Here is a 12,287-nt window from a genome sequence, read left to right as displayed (position 1 = left end):
GGTTATTGGAAACTGCTTCTGAACATAAGTATGAGAGGCAGAGAATAAGGGTACTGTATCAGGATTAGTGTTTAAAAGTCCAGTAGAGTTAGTTAATAACCTTGAACTAAGTGAAAATAGAGGCTGTAGGGCTGCCAACTCCCCAGGATTGCCCTGGAGTCTCCAGGAATTAAAGCTTAACCTCCAGGGCACTTCCAGGAGCAATCGAGAATCGTCCAACTGGGCAATGCGAAGTTCACTCGCTTTCAAATCAGAGTGGAAAAGGTGGAGTGTCCCCATGATGGACATGTCAGGTGACCAATTGTGTGACGGTGAGACAGTTTCAGGAAGATGTCATGTGATGAAACCTCCTTGAACATGTCCAGAGTTGGCAGCTCTAGGCTGTACTGATTGCTGTATCGAAGGCTCAAGCTAATTGGATAGCTCTTTCAAGGAGCCAGTTTGGGCATAATGGGCCAAGTGGCCTTCTTCTGCACTCGATCATTCAATGATTCTATGATGACTCGCCATCACTTTCTCAGAACAACTAAGAGTGCGCAATTAATACCGGTCTTGTCAATGATGTCCACATCCCGAGAATGAATGATAAAAATAATTATGCTTTTTATATATTTTGAAACTTCTCTGTTCATGTAACAAATAATTTATTCCCGGGGGGAAAAAAGTTAATGTAAATTTTCCTTTTGGAAAGAAAACCTCCTCCCCACTCCCATCAGTTATTGCCAGATCTCTCCTTTCATCAATAGTACATTTCAAAAGGGAACTGGATAAATACTTGGAAAGGGAAATATTGTGAGGCTCTGCGGGATGAACTGGGGAGAGGGACCAATGGATTAGCTCTTTCAAAGAACTGGCACAGGCCTGATGGGTCAAATTCCTCCTTCTGCATTGTAAGAATCTATGATACTTAAATGGCGTTGAACAGTCAAGGGTGAAGATGAACAAAATCTAGGGACAGCATCTTCCACCCCCCCCACCGTCGAAGGGGTTGTGCGGACGTGCCGCCATTTTACGTGGGCGGGCCAATTAAGGCCTGCCCAGTGTGACGCACACCCGGAAGCGCTATGTGCTCCCTGTGCGGGCCCGGTGGGGGAGGCGATTCCCGGAACCGGGAGTGCGCTCTTTCACGCGTGCGTGCGGAAGGGCGCACTGATCTCCCCGAGGCAAAGCGCTGCCTCAGGGAGATCGGCTCAAGTTTGAAAACTTTAATAAAGGGAGAAAAAAATATTCTTGACATGCCCCCTCAAGTGACACTGTCACATGAGCAGGGACCTGTCAATTAATTTTATTTTAAAAATTTTATACACATTTTAAATCCCTCATGAAACCTCATCCCGCTCGTGGATGAGGTTTCATGTTTTTTCTGAAGGCCGCCAGGGCTCCCGGCCTCCCCGACAACCTTAAGGTTGGATGGGCAGGTCCATTAATTGGATTAATTACTTTTTTAAAGGCCTTAAGTGGCCGTTGACAGTTTGGCGGGCGCACAGCCAACTCGGCCGCATGCGCGCCGAACTGAAAATCTAAATGACGTGCGGTGATGTCAGGACGCATACCCGACATCACCACGCGTCATTTTACACGTTGGCGAGTGGGCCCCGCCCCCCCGCTCACCAACAGGAAAATGCTGCCCCAGGAGTATTAATAGGCTCAATGTAGCCAATCATTGACAGAGCCACAATTGACATAGCCAATGGACATCAGGATGGTTCTGTAACAGGCAGCCATCTTAATGACTAACTTCATTTCGTCACTGACAATGATGATAACAACACTCACCCTCTCCCCAAAATTCCCACGGATTCCTGTAGGTCCCGGGACACCTGGCTCACCGCTCTCACCTTTCCGACCCTGTGGAGAAAATACACAGCTGAGTTACTCTTAATGTGGAGATGGGAAGAAGAAGGAGAATGGGAGAAGAGAAGGAGAGGAAGGTGGTGGGGGAGAGAGGAGGTGAGGAAAGTGAGAAGAGGTGACAGAAGAGAGAAGTGGAAGAAGAATTAGGAGAGGAAGAAGGAGGAAGAGAGAGGGAGAAAGGAGAGATAAGGAGAGAGCAAAAGGGGTGGAAGAGGAAGAAGGAAAAGACGAGGATGAGAGATGGAGGGAGAAATAAAGCAGGACGGACAACAAAGTGTGAAGTGTAATAGGGACAAGAAGAAGGGGAGATGGGGGAAAGATGAGGGAAGCAGACAGGAGACAAGGAAGAGGCTGGGGAAGGGCCAGAGAAAAGGAGGGGAAAGTGAACAGAGGAAGAAGAAAACGAGATGTAGAAAGAAAAGCTGATGGAGGAAAAAGTTGGAAATGGGGGAAAGGGGAGATGGAGGAGGGAGAGAAACATTTGAAGGAGAAGGAGAGGCAGAGAAGGCAGCTAACGATAGAAACGGTATGAGTGAGGTGAGAGGAGGAATAGTGAGAGGAGAGTGGATGGAGCAGGGGAAAAGATGGGAAAGGAGATGATTGGAAAGACAGAGATGGAGATGGAAGGAGGGAGGTGAGGTGAAAGCAAGTCGATAGATGGTAGTCAACAGAGTTGGATGCGGGGAAGGGGAGAGGAGGTAAAGGGGATGAGATGAAGAGGCAGCAGAAGGATAGGAAAGAGGGAGGAAGGATGGGGAAAGGATCCAGTGGAATAAGAGGTGCCAGGAGAGGAGGAGAAAAGGAATGAGGAATGAGTGCGAGACAATATTTTAAGGTACTGGGAAAGACGATTTGCAAAAACTTTAAAAATTGTTCTAAAGAGAATTTCCTTTTATCTCAACAAATGATGAGTTACAATTACATTTAAATAAGAACATCCATGTGATTACTGTTAGCATTCCTGCACCTTGTCAACAAACTCCGAGCTCTCTGGGGCTGGCAGGGCTTGTAGCAGGGATTCATGGGAAAGAAACTATCACCACAGGAACAGGGGCCATTTACCTGATGAGGAGCTCCCCCTGTCTGTATACCATGGCAATGCAGCTTCCTGGGGAGGGCAACAATGCAGCTTACTAGGGAGGAATGCCTCCTTTCTTTATTTCTTATTCTTTCATTGGATGTGAGCGTTGCTGAAAGACCAGCATTTATTGCTCATCCCTCATTCCGCTTGAGAAGGTGGTGGTGAGCTGCCTTGAACTGCTGCAGTCCATCTGTAGCTTCCGAAGAAATCAACTCCAACTTATCCAAACTATCCTTATAGATAAAAGCCTCCAGTATTTCAATATCCTCACAAAACTCCTTGATACTCTCGCTAGTGCAATAACTTTGTTCCTGTAATGCTGTAAACAGATCTCTATGCAGTACTTAGCTACCCTGTCTACATCATCATTATCCTAACTCTTGACTCCTTCCTATTATCTGCGATTTATTTCATATTTCCCAATTACTGCCAGGATTTTTACCTACCCTATTTTTTATGTAAACAGGCCTCTGGAACCTGAGCTTCCTCTGAGTCTATTTGTGTGTACATTTTGGCTGCTGCTCTGGACCTGACCCCATTAATCTATTTCCACTTTTGTTCTTTGTCTATTTCTTTTCTCTTTACCCCCTCCTAGATTCTCTTCTATTGTCATGGCTCTTTTCACTGCTCTACCCTCCCAATTCCCTACCCCCACACTTCAGAGCTCCTCAACCATCCCGCCACAATCCCAGGCTTGGCTCCCTCTTCGATAAGGCCACAGCTTCCCTCCGTGCCTGCCTTGGCATCCGCCAATGGATCCATTGAGGTACTGGAGACTGGCAGGCAGCAACCCCGATTACCCCATCCCACTTTCCCATTGACCTTCCTGCCTAGTGTGCCCACTGAGGGGTTACTCTTGCCAATCTCCTTCCTGTCCAACTCAGCCCTCCCGCTGCTGACGCTGTGGACTCTGCCAGCAGATCAGCTCTCTCCACTGCTTTACGAATCTCTCTCCAAAATGCCGGTTCACTTATGAACAAGGCTCTTGCCATCCATGAGCTGGGAGATTGCATCAACATCATGGCCTTGATAGAAACCTAGTTGAGAGGTAGCATTGCCTGTTAATGAAGCCTCCCTGCCTGGCTATATATTCCACCACTTGCCCCAGTGGCAGTGTGATGCTTATCATCAGATCACACCCTGGCCTGAGCCCCTACTTCTCTGGCACTCGTAGACTCATAGACATTTACAGCACAGAAGGAGACCATTCAGCCCATTGTGTCCATGCCGGTCAACAAAGATCTGACTACACTAATCCCATTTTCCAGCACTTGGCCCATAGCCCTGGAGGCTATGGCAACGCAAGTGAATATCTAAATACTTCTTAAATGTTACGAGAGTCTCTGACTCAACCACCCTTTCAGGCAGTGAGTTCCAGACTCCTACCACCCTCTGGGTGAAAAGAAATTCTCCTCAACTCCCCTCTTAGCTTTCTACCTCTTACCCTTTATCTATGCTCCCTGGTTATTGACCCTTCTACTTATAGAAAAATTGCCTTCCTATCCACCCTATCTATGCCCCTCGGCACTTTCTCCTCCTTTAAGCATCTTCGTTGTTCTACTCTCTCATCTCTCTTTCAAAATCATCGTTCTCTATCACCCTCTCGGGCACAATAAAAATGATCTTACCGAGATTTCTTAAGTGCATCCCTCCCTTGGCCCCTGCACCAAACAAGTTTTCATCCTCAGTGATTTCAACCTCCATCTGAACTCACCATGTTCTCAAACCTCTGGGTTCAATGCCCTCTTAATCTCCCTAAATCTCTCCCTCCATCTAAACTCCCAACCCATATTCACAGCCTTTCCCTTGGCCTTGCCCCATCTCAAGTGGTCTTGTTATCTCCCATTGTATCAATCACAGATAAGGCTATTTCTGATCACTTCCTTGTATCACTCAAATACCCACATCCTCCTGTCAATGCTCCAACCCTCCCCACTTCTGTATCCATCCCTTGAAAAACCTATCCCCCAATTCACTCACAACTGCACTTTCAAAATCCCAACTATCTAGCCTTTGGCTCTCTATTTGCCATGACATTCCTGCACATGCTGATTTGCTCAACCCCACCCTCACCTCCACCTTCAACCCCACCCTCACCTCCACCTTCAACCCCACCCTCACCTCCACCTTCAACCCCACCCTCACCTCCACCTTCAACCCCACCCTCACCTCCACCTTCAACCCCACCCTTACCTCCACCTTCAACCCCACCCTCAGCTCCACCTTCAATGTCCTATTGCCCACTAAAACCGTTACTCTCTCTCGCCCTGGCTGTTCCCTCATCTCCACTCACTTAATCCAAGGGACACAGACTTGAAAGGATATGATGAACAACTGGTTTAGCCACCCAACACCAGATCTGGCTGAACCACATCAAACACCATTGGGTCCTGTCCTGCCAAAACCACTCATTATTCCAGGATCACCCTGGAATGCAAAGATAACTCTGACTTCCTTTCTCTACAGCAAACCATTTTCATAAACCATCTCCCTCCATCTCCTGTACCTTCACCTCCAACAACAAGTGCTAGGAGTTAATGAATTTCTTTGTCCCTAAGATTGAGAGAATACAATCAGCTGCCTTATCATCCCCTTCCACTAGCCCACCGGGCCAAACTTCCTCTAAAGCTTTGCCCCCTGCCCTCACCCTGCACTTGTATCTTTCTCTAGTTTCTCTCCTATCCTCCCTCATGCCCTCTAGAGTTCATCTTGTCCATGAGACCCGCTTCCTGTTCCCTTGAGTCCGTACAGACTCAGAATGTTAACTCTGTTTCTCTCTCCACAGATGCTTCCTGACCTGCTGAGTTTTTCCAGCATTTTCTGTTTTTAATTCAAATTTCCAGCATCCACAGTATTTTGCTTTTATCCTGCTCCCTTGATCCTATTCAAACTAAACTGCTGATCACCCAAAAGGGACCAATGGTATGGTTGCTAAATTTGTTGATGATACAAAGATAGGGAGGAAAGTAAGCTGTGAAGGGGATGTTAAGAGGCTACAGAGGGACATAGATAGGTTAAGAGAATGGGAAAAGATCTGGCAAATGGAATATAATGTGGGAACATGTGAAATTGTCCATTTTGGCAGGAAGAATAAAAAAGAAGCATATTATCTAAATGGTGAGAGATTGCAGAGCTCTGAGATGCAGAGGGATCGAGGCATCCGAGTGCATGAATCATGAAAGGTTAGTATGCAGGTATCCAGCAAGTAATTAGGAAAGCTAATAGAAAGTGATTGTTCATTTCCAGGGGAATTGAATGTAAAAGTAGGGAGGTTATGCTTCAGTTGTACAGGGCAATCTGGAGCATTGTGTACAGTATTGGTCTCCTTACTTAAGGAAGGATGTAAATGCATTGGAAGCAATTCAGAGAAGGTTTACCAGACAAATACCTGGAATGAGCAGGTTATCTTATAAGGAACATTTGGACAGGCTAGGCTTGTATCCTCCAGAGCTTAGAAAAGTAAAAGGCGACTTGATAAAAACATATAAGATCCTGATGGGTCTTGACAGGATGTGGAAAGGATGATTCCCCTTGTGAGAGAATCTAGAACTAGGGGTCGCTCATTTAAGACAGAGATGAGGAGAAATTGTTTCACTCAGAGGGTCGTGAGTCTTTGGAACTCTCTTCCTCAAAAGGCAGTGGAAGCAGAGTCTTCAAATATTTTGAAGACAGAGCAAGATGGATTCTTGAAATGCAAAGGGGTAGAAAGTTATGGGGGTAGGTTGGAATGTGGAGTTGGGGTTACAAACAGATCAGCCATGATCTTATTGAATGGCGGAGCAGGCTCGAGGGGCCGAGTGGCCTACTCCTGCTTCCAATCCGTATGTTCCTATATTTCCCGCCCGGCCCCCATGTTAGCTGATATTGTAAACAGTTCTGGCTCTTCAGGTGTTGTCCCTCTTTCCTTTAAATCTGGTGTCATCACCCCTCTCCTCAAAAAAAAAATCCTTGACTCCACTGTCCTTGCAAATTACCGTCCCATCTCCAACCCCCTTTTCCTCTCCAAAGCCCTGTTCTGGGGGATCGTACAGGCTGCAGGAGTTGTACTTTAACGGGGCTGGAACCAATGTCCTTGTGAAGTGGTTTGCTAGCTCTAGTGGGGAGGGTTTAAGCTAACTTGGCAGGGCGTTGGCAAACAGGATGTAACATTGGAAAGGGAAAAACAAGGGGCACCATGGACTGGGACAGACTGGTCTCCTTGGAGATGAGAATGTTGAGGGGAGATTTGATCGAGGTGTTCAAAATCATGAGGGGTCTGGACAGAGCAGGTTGGGAGAAACTGTTCCCATTGGCAGAAGGGTCAAGAACCAGAGGAAACCGATTTATGGTGAATGGCAAAAGAGCTAATGGCAACATGAGGAAAAGCTTTTATACACAGAAAGGGGTTAGGATCTGGAATGCACTGCCTGACAGTGTGGTGGAGGAAGATTTAATTTCAAAAGGGAATTATCTGAAGAGAGAAAATTTGCAGGGCTATGGGGAGAGGCGGGGGAGTGGTTATAACTGAGTTGCTCTTGCAGAGAGCTGGCATGTACACAAAGGGCCAAATGGCCTCCTTATGCGCTGTAACTATTCTATGATTCTATTCTATTCACTCCTGTCTGGTCTCTAATATTCTACCTCCAAAATCACCCTGCTTGCTGACCTACACTGGCTTCCATATAAGCAACACCTTTGGTTTTAAAATTCTCATCCCTGTTTTCAAATCGCTCCATGGCCTTGCTCCTCCCTATCTCTGTAGTCTCCTCCAACCCTACAACCCCCCAAGATATCTGCACTCATCTAATTCTGGTCTCTTGAACATTGTAGATTATAATCGCTCTACCATTGGTGGCTGTGCCTTCAGCTGCCTGGGCCCTAAGCTCTTTAATTTGTTCCATAAACCTCCCTGCCTCACATTCCTCCTGTAAGATGCACCTTAAAACCTACCTCTTTGACCAACCTTTTAGTCATCTGACCTAATATCTCCTTATGTGGCTCAGTGTCATATTTTGTTTTATAATGCTCCTGTGAAGCACCTTGGGATGTTTTATTACATTATTGGCGCTGCATAAGTATAAACGGGATGGTGACATAGTGGTAATGTTACTGGCCTATTAATCCAGATATCTGGACTAACAGAGACATGGGTTCAAATTCTACCATGGAAGCTGGAGGAATTTAAATTGAATTAATAAATCTGGAATAAAATACTTGCTTCAGTAATGATGACCATGAAACTACTAGATTGTTGTTTAAAAACCCATCTGGTTCACTAATGTCCTTTGGGAAGGAAATCTGCTGTCCTTACCTGGTCTGGCCTACATGTGACTCCAGACCCACAGTAATGTGGTTGACTCTGAAATGGCCTAGCAAGTTACTCAGTTCTATCAAACCGAACTGCCTTATTTATCTGCCCTGCTACCCTCCGGGATTTGTGCACTCCACCTTTTCCTCTCATCCCTATTTATTGTGTATTCCTTTTATCTTATTTTCCCTTCACAAAAGCAGCACCTCACACTTCTCTGAATTGAATTCCATTTGCCACTTTTCTGTCTACCTGACCAGGATACCTTTGGACTGCAACATTCAGACAGTCCTGGAGATGGTAAGGGGTTGGGGGCATGGGGGGCGGTGGGGAAGCAGTCCTGCTCCCCAGGAAGGGGCATCAGTACTGGTTTAGCTCGCTGAGTGATACAGTATAGTGCTGATTCCAATCCTTCATCTGTGCTGAGTTAAGAGACTGGAGGAGGCACAGGCGGGGCTGGGAGAGGGTAAAAGATTCCCCAACATTCCCACTATAAATTATTATCCAGTGATTTCCTCCTGGGCAGCTGGTGTGCGTATCAGACAAGATGAGGGCCAGGCTCAGATGGGATAAGCAGTACCATTGAACTGGTTGCTGATAATGCACAATGCAGTGTCTTGTATAAAGATAGACCTTTTGTCAGAGCCCAGGGAAGTGCTGGACACCTGCAGGAGCATTCACAGTAAGGAGGGGGCATTGGAACATGAAGAGAGGGATAATGATTCGTCCGAACATACTGCAGCTGTCAGAGTTTGTGCAGGACACCCTGTCACTTCAGAACCCTCCATTGCCAGCATTACTGTACCATTGTTATAACCCTGCTCTCTTACTCTCAATGGTGCATAGTCACGAGGAGTGTTCGCCTGGTCTCAGGGCATCTCTCTCACATGAGTCAGAAGCATTGGCTCAAGTCCCATTCTGGGATGAGGTGCCAGTTTTTCTAAAGAAGAGATCCAGGACCCATAATCCAGGCAACCAGTCCCAGAGTAGTCCTGTGGGAGTGCTACACTGTCAGATGCTCCCTTTCAGATGAGGTGTTAAACCAATGCCCCATCTGTCCTGTCAGGCAGACATAAAGAATCCCACATGCACTATTTCAAAGAAAAACAGGGGAGTTCACCCTGGGCCAATATTTCCGCTCAAACGACATGACTAAAAACAGAATAACTGGTCATTTATCACATTATGGTTTGTGGGATCTTGCTATGTGCAAATTGGCTGCCATGTTTCCTACATAACAACGTTAACTACAGTTCAGAAATAATCCATTGGCTGGGCAGCGCTTTGGTTAGCATGAGTGTAAATGCAAATGTCTGCAGTCAGGAAGATTGCTCCTTACCTGGAAACCTCTACGCCCCTGGATTCCACGTTCCCCAACTGCTCCCATTTCCCCCTGCACAAATCAGGAAAAAAGAGCCATAAATCGAACAGCAGCAATGGTGGGGGAAGAACAGGTAATGCAGAAGCAGACACAGATATACGCGCAGGTGCACCCATAGAAACACACAAAGGTACAAGCGTAGGTACACTCAGGAAAACACAAATGCACATGAACACTCACAGGGGCATTCAGTAATGTCACAGAAAAACTGGCAGCTGTGGCGCAGTTTGTAGCACTGTTGCCCAAGTCACAAGGTTGTAGGATCCAGTCCAACTCTAGGACTCAGGCAGAAAAACATAGGCTGACACTCTAGTGCCAGTACTGAGGGAGTGCTGCACTGTGAGAGGAGACATGAAACTGGGGCCCTGTCTGATCTCAGGTGGACGTAAACAATCCCATGGCACTACTTTGAAGAAGAGCAGTGTTGTTATCCCTGGTCCCCTGACACAATATTTATCTCTCAACCAACATCACAAAAACAGGTCATTATCACATTGCTGTTTGTGGGAGCTCTCTGTGTGCACCTTGGCTGCTGTGTTTCCTACATTTCAACAATGACTACACTTCAAAAGTACTTAATTGACTGTAAAGTGCTTTGGGATGTCTGGTGATTGTGAAAGGCACTCTATAAATGCAAGTTGTTTTATTTTTATGTAACCACACAAACACACACATACAGATATACATAGAAAGCCATATAGTAATCCTGTGAGAGAGGACATATAGTCACCAAATACAGATAGGCTTTATGCTTACATGTACAAGGTAATATAACAACAAATACACTGCCTTCTTTGAATATAACCACTCATATTGAGGTGTTCACATTCAGTGTCTGCTGTCACTCGCGGTGAGAATTCCTGGAGCAAACAGGGAGGAAATGGAGCAATGGTTCTGTCACTGGCCTATTAAAGTGTCAGAATTCAGACTGGAAAATACCAAAATGCCATCTCCTCTTGGTAACCTTTGATCTTATCACCAGCGTCACTGTGGGGCATGGTGAGAATATGGTAGAATTTTTCATCTCGGCACGGTAAAAAGAAGCTGTTTGAGGACCCAGTATGAAGGCAAGAGGAGAAACACATCACTGGGTGATGGTTTCCACTAGCTTGATCATGCCAATATCCTTTTTTGGTGGAGGGGCTTCATTTGGGGAAACTCCCTCCTACCATAACCAAACCTGTGGTGTTTCTGTCATGTTCTCACCGGAGTTACTGTGGGATGGTGCCTGAAGGGCATGGACGTTCAGGGCCTCCAGTTTTATCACCCTCTGAGCTCAGCTTTTCACCAATTCTGGCCTTTTGTACATCTCTGATTTTAATCTCTCTATCACTGGCGGCCGTGCCTTCAGCAGCCTGGGCCCCACTTCTTGCCCTAAGACTCTCCATCCTTTTCCTCCTTTAAGACACTCTTTAAAAACCTACCTCTTTGATTACATTTTTGAACATATGAACATAAGAATTAGGAGCAGGGGTAGGCCATTTGGCCCCTCGAGCCTGCTCCGCCATTCAATAAGATCATGGCTGATCTGTTTGTTCCAAATCCCACATTCTTATCTATCCCCAATAACCTGTGATTCCCTTGCCTAACAAGAATCTATCTACCTCTGCCTTAAACATATTCAGTGACCCTGTTCTAATATGTGGCTCTATGTCTCTACGTGGCTTGGTGTCAAATTTTATTTGATAACTCTCCTGTGAAATACCTTGAGAAGTTTTATTACAACGAAGGTGCTACATAAATGCAAGTAGTTTTTGTTCTTCAGGATGGGCCTGTTATAAAGGTCAGCAGTCTAGCTTGCATGAATTGCGACTGGGTTTCTGGGATTTGTCCCAGCGCTGTGGATTTTGCAAGGACCTTTCATCTGCTGCACCTCTCGAGCTTTTCTCCCAGTCTAATCCAGCAGGATCTCAGGCACTGAATGGAGTCTGTGTCATTCATTGCTCACTATGACCCTTGTATTCTGGCAAGAAACCAACCCCCACACTAGAACTGCCCAAGTATTAGTCCCTGTATATTCCAGGGAACCTCTGAGTCTTGTGTACACAAGACAAACAATGAGCCTTTGAGAACACGAGCAAGGATCCAAACCAGACAGGAGGGTTAGCCGTTCTAACATTCTGGATTAACGAAAAACCCTCCCTGCAAAACGTAGTCAAATTTATTTCAGGCCTGGGTGCCAGTTTTTATATGGAGTTTATTCACTACTAAAGCATAGCCTGGGATAGCAATCCTGGCTCGATCCCACTAAAGAAGGTGTGGAAAGAGAGGAAAAGAGATGAAAGAAAAGATAGAAAGAATGGTTGCAATGACCTGAAAAGGGTGCAGCCTGAAAGGGAGATGGAAGCAGATTCAATAGTAACTTTTATAGGAGAATTGGATACGTACTTGAAACAGAAAACTTTGCAGGGATATGGGGAATGAATGGGGGCATGAGACTAATTGGATAGTGCTTTTAAAGAGCTGGCAAAGGCCTGATGGGTTAAACGGCCTCCTTCAGTAATATTTAACGGGAGCGAAACAGGGAATGACAGAGAGGATGGGAAGGGTGAGAAGATAAAGACAGGAGAAACAGAGGATGGGGAAAGAGGAAGAGAGAGAGTGGTGAAGAGAAAAGAGAATGGGAGAGGGATAGTATGTGGGTCAGGAATAGAGAGAAGAAACTGAGAAGAGGGAAAGAGGCA

At 46.0% G+C, this 12,287-nt stretch overlaps 1 protein-coding gene across 1 annotated transcript in view; it reads right to left on the bottom strand.

Annotated features, from left to right (window-relative positions):
• col9a3 (collagen, type IX, alpha 3) overlaps positions 1–12,287 on the bottom strand; it is a 149,684-nt gene that overhangs the window by 35,034 nt on the left and 102,363 nt on the right. Inside the window, exons 23-24 of the mRNA XM_078554812.1 lie at positions 9,562–9,615; positions 1,777–1,848 (exon numbers count right to left, since the gene is read on the bottom strand). Coding sequence (XP_078410938.1) covers positions 1,777–1,848; positions 9,562–9,615 — 126 coding nt within the window. The remainder of the gene's footprint in view (positions 1–1,776; positions 1,849–9,561; positions 9,616–12,287) is intronic.

This window comes from Cetorhinus maximus, chromosome 13 (assembly GCF_964194155.1).
Source record: "Cetorhinus maximus chromosome 13, sCetMax3.hap1.1, whole genome shotgun sequence".
In the NCBI taxonomy this organism is placed as follows: domain Eukaryota; kingdom Metazoa; phylum Chordata; class Chondrichthyes; order Lamniformes; family Cetorhinidae; genus Cetorhinus; species Cetorhinus maximus.
Note: the sequence above shows the minus strand (reverse complement) of the source record. Positions and strands in the feature narration are given on the sequence as shown.